Source organism: Rhinatrema bivittatum, chromosome 11 (genome assembly GCF_901001135.1).
Source record: "Rhinatrema bivittatum chromosome 11, aRhiBiv1.1, whole genome shotgun sequence".
NCBI lineage: Eukaryota > Metazoa > Chordata > Amphibia > Gymnophiona > Rhinatrematidae > Rhinatrema > Rhinatrema bivittatum.
Window position 1 is genome coordinate 10,095,226 of NC_042625.1, and position 16,371 is coordinate 10,111,596.

A 16,371-nucleotide genomic window follows, 5' to 3' on the forward strand; every position below is an offset into this window, starting at 1 on the left:
ACGGACATCCTGCTTGTCAGCAGAGGACCCTGCCTAAGACTTGCCAGCCCTGGCACCTGTGGGTTCAATTTAAGGGGAACAAAGGCTGGTATAGGTGAAGCTCTGGTCGGGCATTTGCCTCAGCCAGCTCCACCAGCCAACAGTGGAGACCTGCAGGAATCCTCCCTGCAGGTTGTGCCAACCCCACCTCGATCCAAGGGTCCATGCCCGCAACAGATTGCCAAGTCCATGGACTCAGTGGATGTCACCGCTCTCCAGGCCATTCCAGGTCTAACGTACAGGCTCCTCTGATCCTCTCCTAATGGACTTACAGCACTTGAACTTGGCTTTCAGGAAAGTCTTTGAAGATCCCAGCTGACTGGTCACTATGGGCTCGGAACTTCTGCACCTGCAGCAGGGTACCTTGTCGTTAGCGGAATACGCCATAAAATTCAGGACCCTGGCACTTCACTAGAGAGAAGACTGTCTCCACTGTATTTCCTAGAGGGTGTGTCCCCCAGGATCAAAGATGAGTTGGCAGCTCGTGACTTATCAGAGGCCCTGAAGAGACTTACACTTTACAGGGAGAATTGCCCATTGCCTCCAACAGCGAGCTAGGAAGGTTCGACCTCCTTGTAAGGCCATCATGCTGGCTTCCCACTTTCAGCAACGACTGCCTCTGTCAATTCCACCTCCAACCTCCTCTTCACACTCAGATGAATCCATGCAGTTTGGCCATGGCTGCTTTACGCTCGAGGAGTGACTCTGCTGTCAGCAACTAGGCCCATGCCTGTATTGGGCAGGCATGGGTCATCTGCCCTGCCAATGCCCGGTCAGATCGGGAATCCTCCGAGCCTAGGATCTGGTGGGGAACTTCCGAGCCTAGGATCTGGTAGGAAGGTGATCCTAGGCTTCATTACACCCGCTTCCCAATTGATTCATCCAGTGACTATCACCGTGGGTCACCAGGAGTTTTCCACCCTGGCTCTAGTGGATTCCGGTGCTGGGGGAAACTTCATGATGAATAAACTAATAGAGTATCTATGGATTCCCACATTTCAAGTAAGTCACCACTAAGTATCTCAGTCGAGATTCTGCCTCAGCCAGGCCTGCCATCCGAAGGCGGGGACCTGCAGGCTCCTCCCTGCAGGTTGTCCCAACCCTATCTCGGTCCAAGGGTCCACGCCTGCAACATAATGGCTAGAGCAACAGTCTGAGAACCAGGGAAGCCAGGGTTTAAATCCTGCTTCTCCAACTGTCACTTCTTGTGACAAATAATAACAGTTTTCATTTTCTATCTTTAGTCGACATGAAATACAGTAGGTTTTCCCTACAGCACTTTTTGTGTTTACTCTTGACTTGGCTGTAATGCAATGACTATGATGATCTTGCTGACTGCGTGACACCAAAGCCACAAGACAGATTATCATCAAGGGAAAAAAGTGCAATCCGATAAAGAAAGTTATGAGTTATATTGATGCACATTCTTCTCTCTCCCTGCAGCTTTATAGAGCATCGGCATTATTTGAAACAATTCGGCATGAAATCCAGCTCAGCACAGACTACAAGCTTTCCCTCTTTGATCTGCAAACATCGTCCTATCAGGCCCTGCAGCGTGTGCTGGTTAGCCTCGGTAAGATCTCCCATATGCCATACAGAAAAGACAGGTTACAGCTGTTATTTTTTATGCTTGAAGTCATGGGTTTGCTTGACTTTGAGGATTTGTTGTTTGTATGGTGTCCGTGTTTTTTTGGTAAAGGAGGCAAATGTCACAGAAATGTTTTGCGTATAGATGATTTAATTAGTAGAATGAGATCGATAGAATGTAAATTATTTGTTCCTTTAAAGTAGTGTTAATAGCTAAACACCTCAAAATATCACTCCACTATATCTGTTCTTGGTTTACTTGCATCCTCTATTGGTCATATTCTATATCGCTTATCTTTCTTATTCTTATATATTTTTTCTTATGCTTTCTCACGCTTTTCAAATATAAGGTGTTACCCTCTATTCACCTTTCAATTGCCCCTGCTTTATTACTACTTTACATGCATCAGTGTGATAGCATGATGAACTGATAAAGCTTAGTACCATAGCACTCTGATTCACTCATATTTATAACAGTGGAAGCAACTACAGTAAAGACATGTTAAATGCTAAAATCCTTTCGGGAATGAGCCAGAAGTGAAAACTGAAGATGAGAGATTGTAGGCACGAGAGAGTTCTGTATTCTAACTGAATTGTCTAAAATAAGTGTGTGCTATTAATACTGTTTTAAAGATGACTTAGTGTCTGGCATCATTTTGCTTTTCTTAGGGAAGCCACCATTTTCTATTTTTCATATAAACTTGGTGCATGTTGGAGTGCCAGTTTGATAGCGCTGGAAACTGAATTCTTTCTTTTATCAACACATACAATTTGAGCAATGGCATTTAAGCGTTCCCACACTGTTCCACTGCTTATGAATATGAGTGAAACAACTAAAATTTTTTAGTGCACAGTTAGTCGTATTGATACTGAACGAAACTGGCAATATTTAGATCAAACCTGGATTCAAGAAAAACTTCATCATACTATTCTAGTATGTGTTAGTGTTTGGGTAATTGCCAGGTTCTTGTGGCCTGGTTTGGCCTCTGTTGGAAACAGGATGCTGGGCTTGATGGACCCTTGGTCTGACCCAGCATGGCAATTTCTTATGTTCTTATGATACCATTCAGACCAGCAAAAAAATAAGTGTGGTAGAAGAAGATATTTCAAGATCTTTCTGAATGTCTAAAAGACTGCCATTAGGATGCCAGCTATCATAGTCCAATGATATGACATATATATTTGTGGGAACCAAACTGAAATAAGCAACTTCTCATCAAATGGCTATTTTGGCAGTTAATTTGACTTCATTTGGACCATTAGGTTAGAGACGAAGAACATTTTCCTGAGCTGTTCCAGTAAATAATTTGGTCCAAGGAAGGAATGATTCTGTTTATGATCCAATCCTAGGGGTGAAAGGTTATGTGTCCATGAGCCAGTCCATTGAGTCATTCAGTCCTCAGGTGAAAAGTTTTGTGCCATGAGCAGGTCCATTGAGTCATTCAATCTTGGGGTGAAAGACTCTGTTCTATCACTGGCAATATTTAGATCAAACCTGGATTCAAGAAAAACTTCATCATACTATTCTAGTTGTGGGACTCTTTTATATCCACTGCAGATTTTCAGCGGTGATCCACAAAAGTAAATAACTTAGTGTCAGGTGTTAGCCCATTGTCCAGCATTATTTACAGTCCAATCAGCTATAAAGTGTGATTGTATACAGAACAGCTATAACTAGTTGCACAAAAAATTGGCCATTTTATATGAAAAAAAGTTGTCATGCCAAAACTACAGTAAGAAAAATATTTCTTGATCATTATAATCTTGAATTGCACAGTAGGACTTCTCAAAACAGAATCTTCTGTTGTTTTACAAATCTGAGAAAGGAAATGAGACATTACATCATATTTTGATTTAAAAATTATAACAATTTTCTATTTCTTGCTGTGTTCCTTCAGTTGTGTAACAATGAGTTTACTACATGACATACTCTTAGGCCTGCAAGAGTAACAATACAACATTATAATTCTTCTATAATTTAGGATTTATAATATAAAAGTGAATAATCCTCTTGAGGACAGCATATCTAAAATATCCGCTATGCTGTGGCTAGTAAGCCAGAAGTAATTCAGACTTCTTGATTTTGAGATGTTTGTATATATAAAAAAAAGTAAAACTAAAATAATCCTTTTTTTTTTTTTCAAGTAGTAGAAGAGTAGTTTTAGCAGCATGAAAAACGGGGATGTTTGAAAATGCCCCTCTGAAATCTTACTTCTTGTCAGCAGTGCTGGCTTTTTCAAGGTTGCTACTTCCATCTGCATTCAGAAGCAAGTGATTCATTGAACTTGTGACAAGACCTAGCTAAAGACAGGCATGTCCATGTAGCTGGACTCAGTGCCAGGTTGATCTTAGCATTTACCGTATAAAAGAATTAGCTACATATATACTATGCGCTAAAGGCTATATAACCTGTAAGGCATGAGAAACAGTATGTTTGTCATTACTTTACTAATTAAACATATAGCAATCAAGCCTTACTAGTATTCAAATAAATCATGCTGTATTCTTCACTCCATTAATAGCAACTGTTAGGTAACTCCATATTGTGATTTATTGCCTGTACAGAAATCGATTTTCAGGCAATAGTTGATGTCTTTGTCAAAACATGTAGAAGGATGGGGCTCACAGTCACTATCACAAAAACAAAATTGCTTTTTCAGTCAACTCCCTGTTTACCATCATCTGTACCTTCAATCAGGATTCGGGGAACTTTACTGGAGAATATGGACTATTTCCCTTATCTTGACAGTAATCTGTCACACAAATTAGAGAGAGATTAAAAGATCCAACATTTTATTGGTAAAGCCAAGGCAGCTATCCCCTATGAGGAAAGGCTAAAGAGGTTAGGACTCTTCAACATGGAGAAGAGATGGCTGAGGGGAGATAAGATAAAGATTTATAAAATAATGAGTAGAGTGGAACAAGTAAATGTTAATTAGTTATTTACTCTTTCCAAAAGTACAAAACTAGGGGACACACAATGAAGTTACTAGGCAATACATTAAAACTAATAAGAGAAAATACATTTTTATTCAACGCATAATTACGTTCTGGAATTCATTGCCAGAGGACATGGTGGAAGCTATTACTGTAGCTCTGTTTAAAAAAGGTTTGGACAAGTACCTGGAGGAAAATTCCATAAACCATTATTAAGATGGGATAAGCAGCATGGAATCCATCTATCCCTTAGGATCCTGTCAGGTACTTGTGACCTGGATTGGCCAGAGTTGGAAGCAGTATACTGAGCTTGGTGACCCAAAATGGCAAATCTTATGTTCTTGATAAGCAGAAGAGAACTGAAATTTCCCAGTTGCATGCAGGCAGGTAAATACAACTGAATATTAGTTCATGGCTTTCTGAATTGGTTGTTTTTGTTCTTAGGCCATCATGATGAAGCCTTGGCGGTAGCAGAAAGGGGAAGAACCAGGGCATTTGCTGACCTTCTGGTAGAACGACAGACTGGACAGCAGGACACTGATCCCTACTCCCCAGTGACCATTGATCAGATCTTGGAGATAGTGAATGGCCAGCGGGGACTGGTTCTCTATTACTCACTGGCTGCAGGATACCTGTACAGCTGGCTCCTGGCTCCTGGCGCAGGTAAGACTGACTGCTTTCTGCATGTATTTCAAAAATGATCCTGTGCTACTTGCCAAATTCCTTATAGTTCTACACTTTTAATAAAGGGAGATTTAAGGAGGATGAGTAGCCTAGGAATTAGATAATGGGACATAAGTTTGAGTGTCCCACCCATTTCATCTGTTTACACATCTGAGACCCACTTGAAATCAAGGCATTTGACTTAATCTGGCATTTCTTGGTCAACCCATTTAAAAATACGTTGTTTCTGGAGTGAAACCTTTGCATATGTTCTTCTGAATTGTCAACCGTGTAGTTTGGGTTTGAGTCTGCCATGAATTCCATTTTTGCAAGAGATAGATGAAAACTGCCCTTTGTGATTTTTTTTTTCTCACTCCGGGGACTATGGAGGCAATTTTTAAAAAGTGCATGCCAAGTTTTCAGCTGAACTTAGGTGCCCAAGTTTGTGGAATTGAGCCTCCCAAATTTGGGCCCCCTAAATTAGGGACTTAGCATGGAAAATCAGCACTAAGCATCTAATTACTTCCCATGAACCATTTTTTTGGGGACTTAAATTTTCAAAGTTAGGTGGCTAACCGTTTGAAAATTGACCCTTATATTCCAATGTAGGGAGATTCGCCATTTGTATTCTTGTAGCTTCATTTTGTCCCACTGAATTTGAGTTATTCACTCTGAGAACTAAATCCCAGCGTGTAGAAGGATGTAATGTCCTCCGAGCAGCCACACAGAGCACTTTTATACTCTTACTATAAATTAAATTATGTTTAGTTCTAGATTATAGTCAATGAAACAAGGTGCAAGATTATATTCAATGTTTTATTTTTTATTTTTTTAATATATATTCCACCTTTCAGACATTTTAGTGTTCCCCTAGCCTTTCCTCGGTAGCAGCTCTTTCCTTGACAGCTCCGAAGTGGTTCAGAAAGACGTGATTATATGTATTCCCTCAGAGTGTCAATTTGGCCAGCATGTGGGAGCAGTTCTCTAAAATTAACTGCTGTGTTTTTTTTCCTTTGCTCTGCGGGTTTTTTGAAAAGATGAAAAAGGGTCATGGTTCAGTTTTGCCTTTGCTCCCTATGTCATGTCTTTGTGATTAAAGTATCAACTTAAGTGAACACTGCTACTCTAATGTTATGTACCTTAAAGCCTGTATTTATTTTACTTCCTCACCATGGATGCTGTAGTATTAAGGGAACCTGCAGAGTTCCTGTTACTAGTACTGCTCTTTAAAGCTAAACAATTGCCTGACACGGCCAGATGCCCAATTTATAACAACCCGCTCCATCAACCACCTCCCCCTTCCTACCCCCGCATCCCACTCAGACCTCCATCTGGACATAACAATGCTTGACACAGTCTTGGAAAGCGAGAGACTTATATGTTGGTATGCATGATCACAGTATGCAATGAATTACAATATTCACTGCATTGGCATAATAACCTAACAAACAAAGAATTACAATATTCAGTGCATTGAAGGTAGATTCCAGGGCACACAGCGACATCTTTGAAAACCTCCATTCGCACGCTGCCCTTAGCTGGGGAATTTGTCTCCTTTCTATTGTAGGATTAGCTTTAGACGCTAATGCTGCAATGATTTGCTGTGAGGTGGCCATCAAAGGCCTCTCCCTTAATTGTCTTCATCAATTTTTGGCTTAGGAGAATACAGCCATAGGCTCCCAGTGGAATCATCCTGTCCACTGAAGGTTGAGTGGTCAGATTTCTTTGCCATTATGCAGTTCTATTGGGAGAGGCCTCATCATAGCTATAGAAGCTGAAGCGTGACTGGACCCTGTACCCCACCCTTCCCCATCATTGTTTACAAGCAATCATCTGTTGACAGAAAGGCAGGAAGTGGAATACCATAGTCATCATGAATCCCTGCCCCTAACCATCTAACCTATGTTTTAGCAGTATGTTCTATACAGGGCCAGAGAGAGCAGAAATTAGGCCCGTGCCAGCTAAGAAAAGTAGGCCCCTATGCAAGGTTCTGATGTGATACTTAATAAGAGAATTTTTTTCTAAATTTTCCAAATAATTTTTATTTATTTATGAAGGCTTTATGAGCTTTTTTGTTAGCAAATTCTTCAATTACAATTGAAATTTTTATTTATACATGTTAGAAATAGATTTGTTTAGTTTTTTTTTTAATTTTGCTCAACAAAAGTAGGCCCCCTTGAATATTGTAGGCCCTAGCCAAATGGCCATGCTGGCACCCCCTCTCTCCTGAAGTGCTTCTATATATGTAACAAAAGCATCTGCCATATGCTTTTGTTACAGTTGATACCATAAGAGGTTTAGCACATCCAAAACACAACATGCAAATGCATGTTGATGAGGCTATTAGCTATTCGCCCCAGATAAAAAAAAAAAAAAGTGTGCCCGATCCACACATTTTAACACTCAGAAATTAACGCTAGCCCAGAGTAAGTTAATTTCTGAGCAGCCCAAAAAGGTGTATAGAGAAGCAGAAAATACTACTTTTCTATACATCCTTCGACTTAATATCATGGCAATATTATCGGAGGAACCAAAAGGTTAAAGAAAAACAAAATGTGCCAGCGGTCAGGTTGAGAAAAGGGACACTCAATTAACGAGCATCCATTTTCCTAACCCACTGACAGCTACCTCTCCTGAGCATCTGCTGCCAAGGAGGCGCTAGGGATGCACAATTGTCCCTAGTGCCGCCTTTTTAGCATGGCCCCTCATTTAAATATTGTATCGCACGCCTAGGAAAGGTGGCTGGGTGCGCGTTAGGAAAGCGGGTGCTCAGCACTGAGCGCCTGTTTTCCACTCGTGTCTATTGTATCGGCCTGTTTATTTGTAAAAGTTCATAGTGGATACTCTCTTGGCTATATGTCTCTGGTATGTGCTTCTCCATTTGAATGTGTCTTATGGAATCCAGCAAGATTTGCGAGGCTTCAGCATGGTTTTAAAAAATTCTGTATTCATTTTTTATTTATTTACTTTGGTTTCTATGCCACCTTTCTTGTTATGGCTTAAGGTGGTTTACATAAACTAGACTGTTTTCAAGTTGTGATACCATTTATTGAGCTGGCATACGAATTATTCAGACAGTGATTATGCATGAGGTTTTTTGTTTTTTTTAAACATTCAAGACCACCTGAGCTCTTTCCTCACTAGCACGTGTAAACACACATGTTGTGACGCTCCAGATTAATCTACATGAATATGGAAACATTTATTATGGAGGTGGAAAGATTCTTCTAGTGGGAAGCTCATTTTTTCCCTTAGACAGCTGCTTTTGATTATTTAATAAAGTGATGTCTGTAAATCTTAACCTTAATGAATTCTCTCTGCATGTAATTTAATAATTGCAACTCTTCATCATTGAAACTGAAGAGTCCTAATTCAGTCTAGATTCTCCTCCGTGCTTGATCAAATAAACCAAACACTTCAGAAATGATTGTCTGTTGTGAATGCATATTTCTGTCATATGATATTTCTCCTTATGACTTCCTTCAAGGGCTTCTCAAATCCTCTATTATTAATAAATTGCCAATTAAGTTCAGAGACCATCATTTTTTATTTTATAGTACGCATGACTAATGGTTGTTTGAGAACTCCATTTCTAAGAGTCACTGAGGTTGCTTATAAAAGCTTTTCTACAATTAAATGTCTTATTTGCTTAGTTCCCAAGTTAAAATCATGGACCATGAAAATGTCTGTGGATTGCATGTTCTATTTTTTTCCTACTGTGCTATAGTAGTACACAAATATATTTTAGCTAATAAGTGAAGTGACAAAAACTCCGAAGGATCAGTGTAAATTGTAGTGAATGGACTCTCCACTGTTAGTAATTTGGGGATTTTTATCCCACCTTTCCAAATGATGATCAGGGAGTCTTACAGCTTTATTAGGATTTAGGTATTTTAAGTTCCATCTCCCAAAGAGTTTACAATCTATTATCTATTGCACATCGCTTTGAGCCTTGTGGATGGCAGGAGAGTTGGTTTGAAAATGTAAATAAATGGGGCTGGAAGGACTCTCTGGCTCCCTGCTGCCTGTGTGTATCCCCAGAACATTTTTGGCTGCTTGGCTCCCCTCCACTCATGCGGGGATGACATCAAGTGAGGCACTGGTGAGTGCCTAAAAGAAGGTGGCCTGCCACTACCGGCACTTCAAAGTGGCACACCCCTCTGGCCTGGTTTGGACTCGGGTGCAGTGGACTTTTTGTACGTCTGAATTCCTGCTCTGGATATCTACTTATATTTTCCTCATTATGGTTAAATGGCAAGGTCAAGTACAGAAGTTTTCTTCTTCTTGCCCTCCTGCACAGCAAACTATTCCTTAGTTTTTTGCAGGTTTTCCAGCTCAGAATGCTTCCTTGGTGCACGCATTGAAGAGGAAATGGATGGCTTACTTGAGGCTGAAATATCTCTTAGCCCTGAGAATCGCATTCCTCCACCTGGTCTAGGCTTATGGGTGATTTTGGGCTGTGGCCTACCAGGTAGGTGCAAGAAGTTTCTCAGGGGACAAGCAGGATGGAAGTCCTCACACATAGGTGACATCATCGGATGGGGCCCAGCACAGACAACTTATGTCAAAGTTTCTAGAGCTTTAATTGAGCCTCTCTGAGCATGCCCAGCATGCCATTATAACATGCAGTCACGAGGGGTCCCTTAAATCTCTTTTTTTTCTGCGAGCCTTGTGTTCATGAGCAATTGAGTCTTTCTCTATTTTTCGTGGGGTTTTTTTCACTTATTTCCAGTGAGTTTCTGTCATTGTCGCGGGGTCCCCTTGGTCTTTATCACCTTAGTCATCTTAGCTAGGTTTTTTGTTGTTTTCAGTAAGTTTTCTTTTGCTAACGTCCCCAGACAGTGGTGCCCTCTGTGCCTGCCGGTAATCGTTAATCGCCACCATCGAATTCAATTTGTGGTCCCCTGTATTTCATGCTAACATGTCCTTGTCTAGTTTCAAACCTTGCCCCCAGTGCTCGAGAACCATGTTGATCATGGATTCTCATAATTGGTGTGTCCTTTGCCTGGGGGCATCGCACGACATCCAGGTTTGCAGCAAGTGTGCCAAAATGACCCCTAAAGAATGTAAGATCTGGCTCAAGAAGATGGAGCGACTCTTTGGTTTGGAGAAGGTTGGTACATCGACATCAGTATTGGAGGCATCAGCATCATGAAGCCATGGAGCACACTGATGGACACTGAAGCATCGATTGAGGGAGTCATCAGTTCTGTTGATGCTGATGGCTTTCAGGGATGCTGGAGACAGGCTGTTGTCTGCCTATCCCAGGTCGAAGACATTGGGTTCATCGTCTTTGACCGTGGCACCGAGGAAGGACTGATCCAAGCGTCGAAGGGAGCCAAAGAAGCATCGGTATCGGTCCCCATTGATACATGGTGCCGAACACAGGATGCACCAGCTTTAGCTACAATGCCTCTGAAGCTACATCATGGCAAGGACTTGCCAATCCTCCAGCGATGCTTAGGGTTCACGATGGTCTCCACCAGTTCCGATGCTCGCTACCTATCCTCCTCTTGCTTATGAAGAGAATGTGATCATACCTCCTGGATCCCAGTCAGCATTGGTATCAGCAATCTTTGAGGAAGAGTAGGAGAACTGCCTACAGATGGTCATAAAGAAGATGTTGCGGAAACTGGGTGTCACAGCACCAATGACCCTGGAACCGGCATGTTCCTCCTCAAACCACTGTTGGTATCCCTGCATGTGCTCATTGATGCCTTACCATCACAGCCAGTGTCAGTTCCCGAGTGGCACCAATGCCCAGCGAGGCATCAGAGGCGCCACCTACCGATCCGGTATTGGTTTACAGCTCCTCAGAGGAGGAAGCTTGTTAAGAGACTACACAGGCACTGGCACAGGCACAAAATGCTCGACATCTTCCAGTTATTGGAGCCTCCCAAGGAGATCGTGGCAGTCCCAGTGCACGAGATCCTTGTGGAGTTACTATTAATGATATGGTAACACCTCCTCTCAGTTCCTCCTGTCAGCAGGAAGGCGGACGCAGTTTATCTCATCCAAAAGGCTCTCTGATTCGAGAGGTGTCGGCTACCATACTAGTCTGTGGTCATCAAATCTGCTCTCAAGAAGGGCAAGCACACTCTGATCCTTTCTCTGGCACCCCCAGGGAAGGATCAGAGGGTCATGGATGCTCTTGGGAGAAAAGTGTTTCAAGGCGCCATGCTGATTGCCTGCATAGCGGCCTACCAGCTCTACATGAGCCAATATGTGTGGGAAATTCTGAAACAGGTGTAGGGAGCAGCAGCAGTTGGAAACCCTCGAGTCACTGGTGTGAAAGCGCCCAGAGTGCAGAAAACACGGGGTCTGTGCAACCTACGATGTTTTCAAAACTGCATCAAGGCTTTCTATCACTAGAATTGATGTCCACAGACTTGCAAGGTTGAGGGTGTCTGATCTCCGTCAGGAGGTGCGGATAGACTTGCTGATGTGCCGTGCACTGTGGAGAATGTCTTTGGAGATAGAGTGAAGGAAGCTGTAACTCAAATGCATGACACCATGCAACACTTCAGCAGCTCTCCACTGGCACCCAGGACCTGCCCTCCTCTGCTAGGTCTTCAAGGTCAGGCCAGAGGAGGCCTTTCTTCTGCCCAAGGAAATACTATCCTCCATTGCCCTGATCCCGTCCACAACTACAGGGCTCTCACAGTTGTCCCAGGTAGCAGAGGGCCCTGAAGCCCCAACAGACATCCCAGTCAACTCACCAGCTGGAATTTTGACTTGATTATAGGGAACATAGCCATGTCCTCTGTACCCAAGACTTTGGATCCCCTGGACAGGGGGAAGCTGTGGTTCTATTTGAACAAATGGCCCCTTTTAACCTCCGACTAGTGGGTTCTATACATCGTCCATGGAGGTTATGTACTGAAAGGGAGTGGTTTAGAGTGTAGTGTGAGCAAGAGCCCCTAGATCCTTTCTGCTCCACACAAAAGCTGCTTGACTATCATCTACACTTCTTGGATTCTGGTCTGAAGACCAACTCTGTTAGAGTTCACCTAAGTGCGAATGGAGCATACCACCATGGTGTAAACCAGTGGTTCTCAACATATTTTCTATTGGAACGCACCTGGCAGATAATGCTTATGGGCATGACACACTAAACAGTATCCCACAACCTAGTATCCTTCCCAACCCCCTTAACTTTATTTCATTCTCTCCATTTATTTCAAACCCCCCCTCCCCCTCTCCCACCCCACTACCCTTTCTGACTACAACATGAATTTTGGCCCAGCTCCATTATTAGCTATTTTTGCTAATATTTTATTTTACCTTTAAGGTATATACCAGTTTTTGTATTTTGTATTTTTATTTTTTAAGCTTATTTTACTTATTTTACTTTTATTGTAAACCGTTTTGACAAGATACCCTGTTTTGAAAAACGGTATATAAATACTTTTAAATAAATAAATAAATAAACACTTGACCGTCACGGGGCTAAATGTAAACATATACTCTGCATTCACAGGAACCCGCACCTGCCCCCCCCCCCCCCCCCCAAACAATGGAAGCAGAGCAGAAGTTGGTAATTTCAAATGCAACTCGCAATATTTATTTATTTATTTGACAGTTTTTATATACCAAGAGCAGAGGAGCAACTGTATAATATATGATGTATATAATAATATTCAATACAAAAAGAACATCATACCTAATCGCTGTTGGATAGATTGTGATACTCATAACGTACAGAGCCTTTCTATGTTTGTCAGAGGGTGCTCTCTTAAAAAACAAGTCACATTTCAAGCGTTCACCACAATACAGGGAGTTGGTTTTACGCTAAAGAGACTTATATTATTGTTGGAATCATAGGTATCAGCAATCCTAATGAATTTAAAGAATGCTTAACATTTTTTTGCTTAACATTTTTTAGGTTTTTCAATTTTTAAATATTTCAAATTTCAGTAAAATAGGATGTGAACAGATTACTTATCATTGTACGCTTAGCGTGCAGTGGTGACAGCTTTTCTGAAACACCGGTAGGAACCCGACACGTCCGTGTTTCGTGGACTTCTTCAGGGGTTTTAATTTTTACCACGGTGTATTATTCGAAGCCTGTCCCATCACATAAACGCCATTCTGCGTGATCACAGCTTTTTTAAGCTTTTTAAAGCTGTGATCACGCAGAATGGCGTTTATGTGATGGGACAGGCTTCGAATAATACACCGTGGTAAAAATTAAAACCCCTGAAGAAGTCCACGAAACACGGACGTGTCGGGTTCCTACCGGTGTTCAGAAAAGCTGTCACCACTGCACGCTAAGCGTACAATGATAAGTAATCTGTTCACATCCTATTTTACTGAAATTTGAAATATTTAAAAATTGAAAAACCTAAAAAATGTTACGCAAAAAAATGTTAAGCATTCTTTAAATTCATTAGGATTGCTGATACCTATGATTACAACAATAATATAAGTCTCTTTAGCGTAAAACCAACTCCCTGTATTGTGGTGAACGCTTGAAATGTGACTTGTTTTTTAAGAGAGCACCCTCTGACAAACATAGAGAGGCTCTGTACGTTATGAGGTATCACAATCTATCCAACAGCGATTAGGTATGATGTTCTTTTTGTATTGAGTTTTTATATACCGGCATTCATTAGAGATCTTACGTAGATATCTAAGTAACAGAAACACAAACCCCCTTACTACCAGGCGCATTGTAAAATATAAAACCTGAAAAAAAAAACTACTCAGCACGTGTGTAGCATACTTTCCATACCATTGCAACACTAATTCCAAGAATTCAAACAGCAATAGCCCTTCCTATGAAAAGGCAGCAGTGCAGCATCAATGCATGTCCTATTGAGAATGAGAAAATGCATTAAAGAAGATTGATACAAATCCTTACCTACTAGTAAAATACCTCACCTCAGTCGCACATACAGATCTGACCTTCACCAAATACAGAATAAAAGACCACAAATTACAAATGTGGAGACAAAAACTAGAATGGAAACCTCAAAAAGCCACTCTGCATGCAGTGCAAAACTGAAGAGCTAGAAACAGAAATACATTTCCTCCTACACTAAGCAAAGTACAAAGAAAGTTTTGGGAATGTGCATTTATTTATTTACTTTTCTATACCGACATTCGATTTGACATATCACATGGGTTTACATATAACAAGATGTCTAAGGCTAGCCTTATAATGACATGATACAATGTAACAGCTTAATTGAGTAACTAGCTAAATACATATAACTTTTACATGACATGATATAATATAACAACTTAATTGAGTACCTGGCTAAGTACATATAACTTTAACAGGATAGTATTATAATAAACGTGTATATTAGCGTAACTTTTACTGAGTATATTAAGAATTGAATTAAACTTTGTACAGAGTCAGGGTGGGGGGGGGGAACTGGAGGGGTAAGGGGGGCGGGGTGGAGGGGAATGTTATTTGGTGGGAGGGGGGCTATGGTGGATTTATTTATCTGCTGTGAATGCTTTCCAGAAGAGCCAGGTTTTGAGGCTCTTTCGGAAAGTGGGTGTAAAGGGGTCAGTTCTGAGAGCGGGTGGAAGGGTGTTCCAGAGGTGAGGGCCTGCTATGGATGCAGCGCGTTCTATGGTGGAGACTCTTTGTACTTCCTTGGCGGGGGGGATGGGGAGAAGGCCTTTGTTGGTTGAGCGATTTCTGGTGGGGTTGCGGGGGGTCAGAGATTCTTGTAACCAGCTGGCTTTGTCATTATGAATGGCTTTGTGTATGAGCATGAGTGTTTTGTATTGGGATCTGAACAGGACGGGCAGCCAGAGGAGTTGTTTGAGTGCGGGCGTGATGTGATCTGTTTTTTTCTTATTCGTTAGTGACCGTGCAGCAGCATTTTGTAGAAGCTGGAGGGACTTGAGGGTGGATGCGGGAAGGCCAGTTAGGAGGGCATTGCAATAGTCTATCTTGGCAAAAAGGAGGGATTGCAATACCGTTCGGTAGTCTGGGGGATGAAGTAGAGGTTGGAGTTTCTTCAGGATTTGGAGTTTGTAGAATCCTTCTTTTATCAGAGTTTTGATATGATGTTTGAAGTTCAGTTCCAGGTCCAGGTTGACACCGAGGTCTCTAACCATCGGGAGTATGTTGTGGTTGGATAGGGTTGTGGGGGTCAGAGATGGGTGTTGGGGATTTTCTGGAGAGGTGGAGAATTTCTGTCTTGTTCTGGTTGAGCGTTAGTGCCATTTCAGAGAGGATGGAGGTTATGTCTGTCCGGTATGCTTCCCATCGGTTTAGGGTGTTGCTGATGTTGTCTCTGATGGGGAGTAGGATCTGTACATCATCAGCGTAGAGAAAGTAGGTGACTCCTGTTTTGTCTAGGTATTTGCATAGTGGCAGCATATAGACGTTGAAAAGGGTGGGGGATAGGGATGAGCCTTGTGGGACTCCCTGTGAAAGGGGGAGTCTTTCTGATGTTGTATTTCCTTGGGCTACTTTGAAAGATCTGTTGGTGAGGACGTCATCCAGAGGGGACGCCCCCAAGGTTCCTGCCATGACGTGCTTAAGTCTGGTCCATGCGTGTGCGTGCGCCTAAGGGATTCCGAGGACAAGATGGCAGCCGGTAGCGTCCAGGGAGGCCTGGGAGCAGTAGGCAGGCTGACGATAGCTGGGGGAGGCCCCCAATGGAGTCAATGCTGTGCAGAGAGAGGTGATCAACAGTGGTCGCAGCCATCTGACCGGGCGTAACAGTTGCATTTTGTCATTCTCAGTAGGTCATACATTGGTGCTGCACTGCTGGCTTTTCATAGGAAGGGCTATTGCTGTCTGATTTCTTGGAATTAGTGTTGCATGGTATGGAAGGTTTGCTGCACATGTGCTGAGTGTCTTTTTTCAGGTTTTGTATTTTACAATGCACCTGGTAGTAAAGGGGTTTGATTTTTTTGTTACTGAGAGCGCACCAGAATTAGAATATCTTTTTTTATATAGCGAGTTGTATTTGAAAAATCCTAGTTCTGCTCTGCATCCATTGTTTGGGGTGTGGGTGCAGATTCCCGTGAATGCAGAGGAAATGTTTACATTTAGGCCCATGGTGGTCAGTGTGTCACGCCTGCACGCAATATCTGCCAGGTGTGTCCCAAGAGAAATTAGGTTGAGAACCACTGCTCTAACCTTTAGAGATCCAAGCCCTGGGCACCCCAGTG

General features: G+C 42.1%; 1 protein-coding gene across 2 annotated transcripts in view; it reads left to right on the forward strand.

The window, feature by feature from the left end:
- The window catches only part of TTC28 (tetratricopeptide repeat domain 28), a 2,190,403-nt gene that overhangs the window by 1,775,221 nt on the left and 398,811 nt on the right, over positions 1 to 16,371 (forward strand). For both annotated transcript variants that reach the window (XM_029572102.1, XM_029572103.1), the window contains exons 10-11: positions 1,483 to 1,612; positions 5,008 to 5,226. In XM_029572102.1, the coding sequence (XP_029427962.1) occupies positions 1,483 to 1,612; positions 5,008 to 5,226 (349 nt within the window). The remainder of the gene's footprint in view (positions 1 to 1,482; positions 1,613 to 5,007; positions 5,227 to 16,371) is intronic.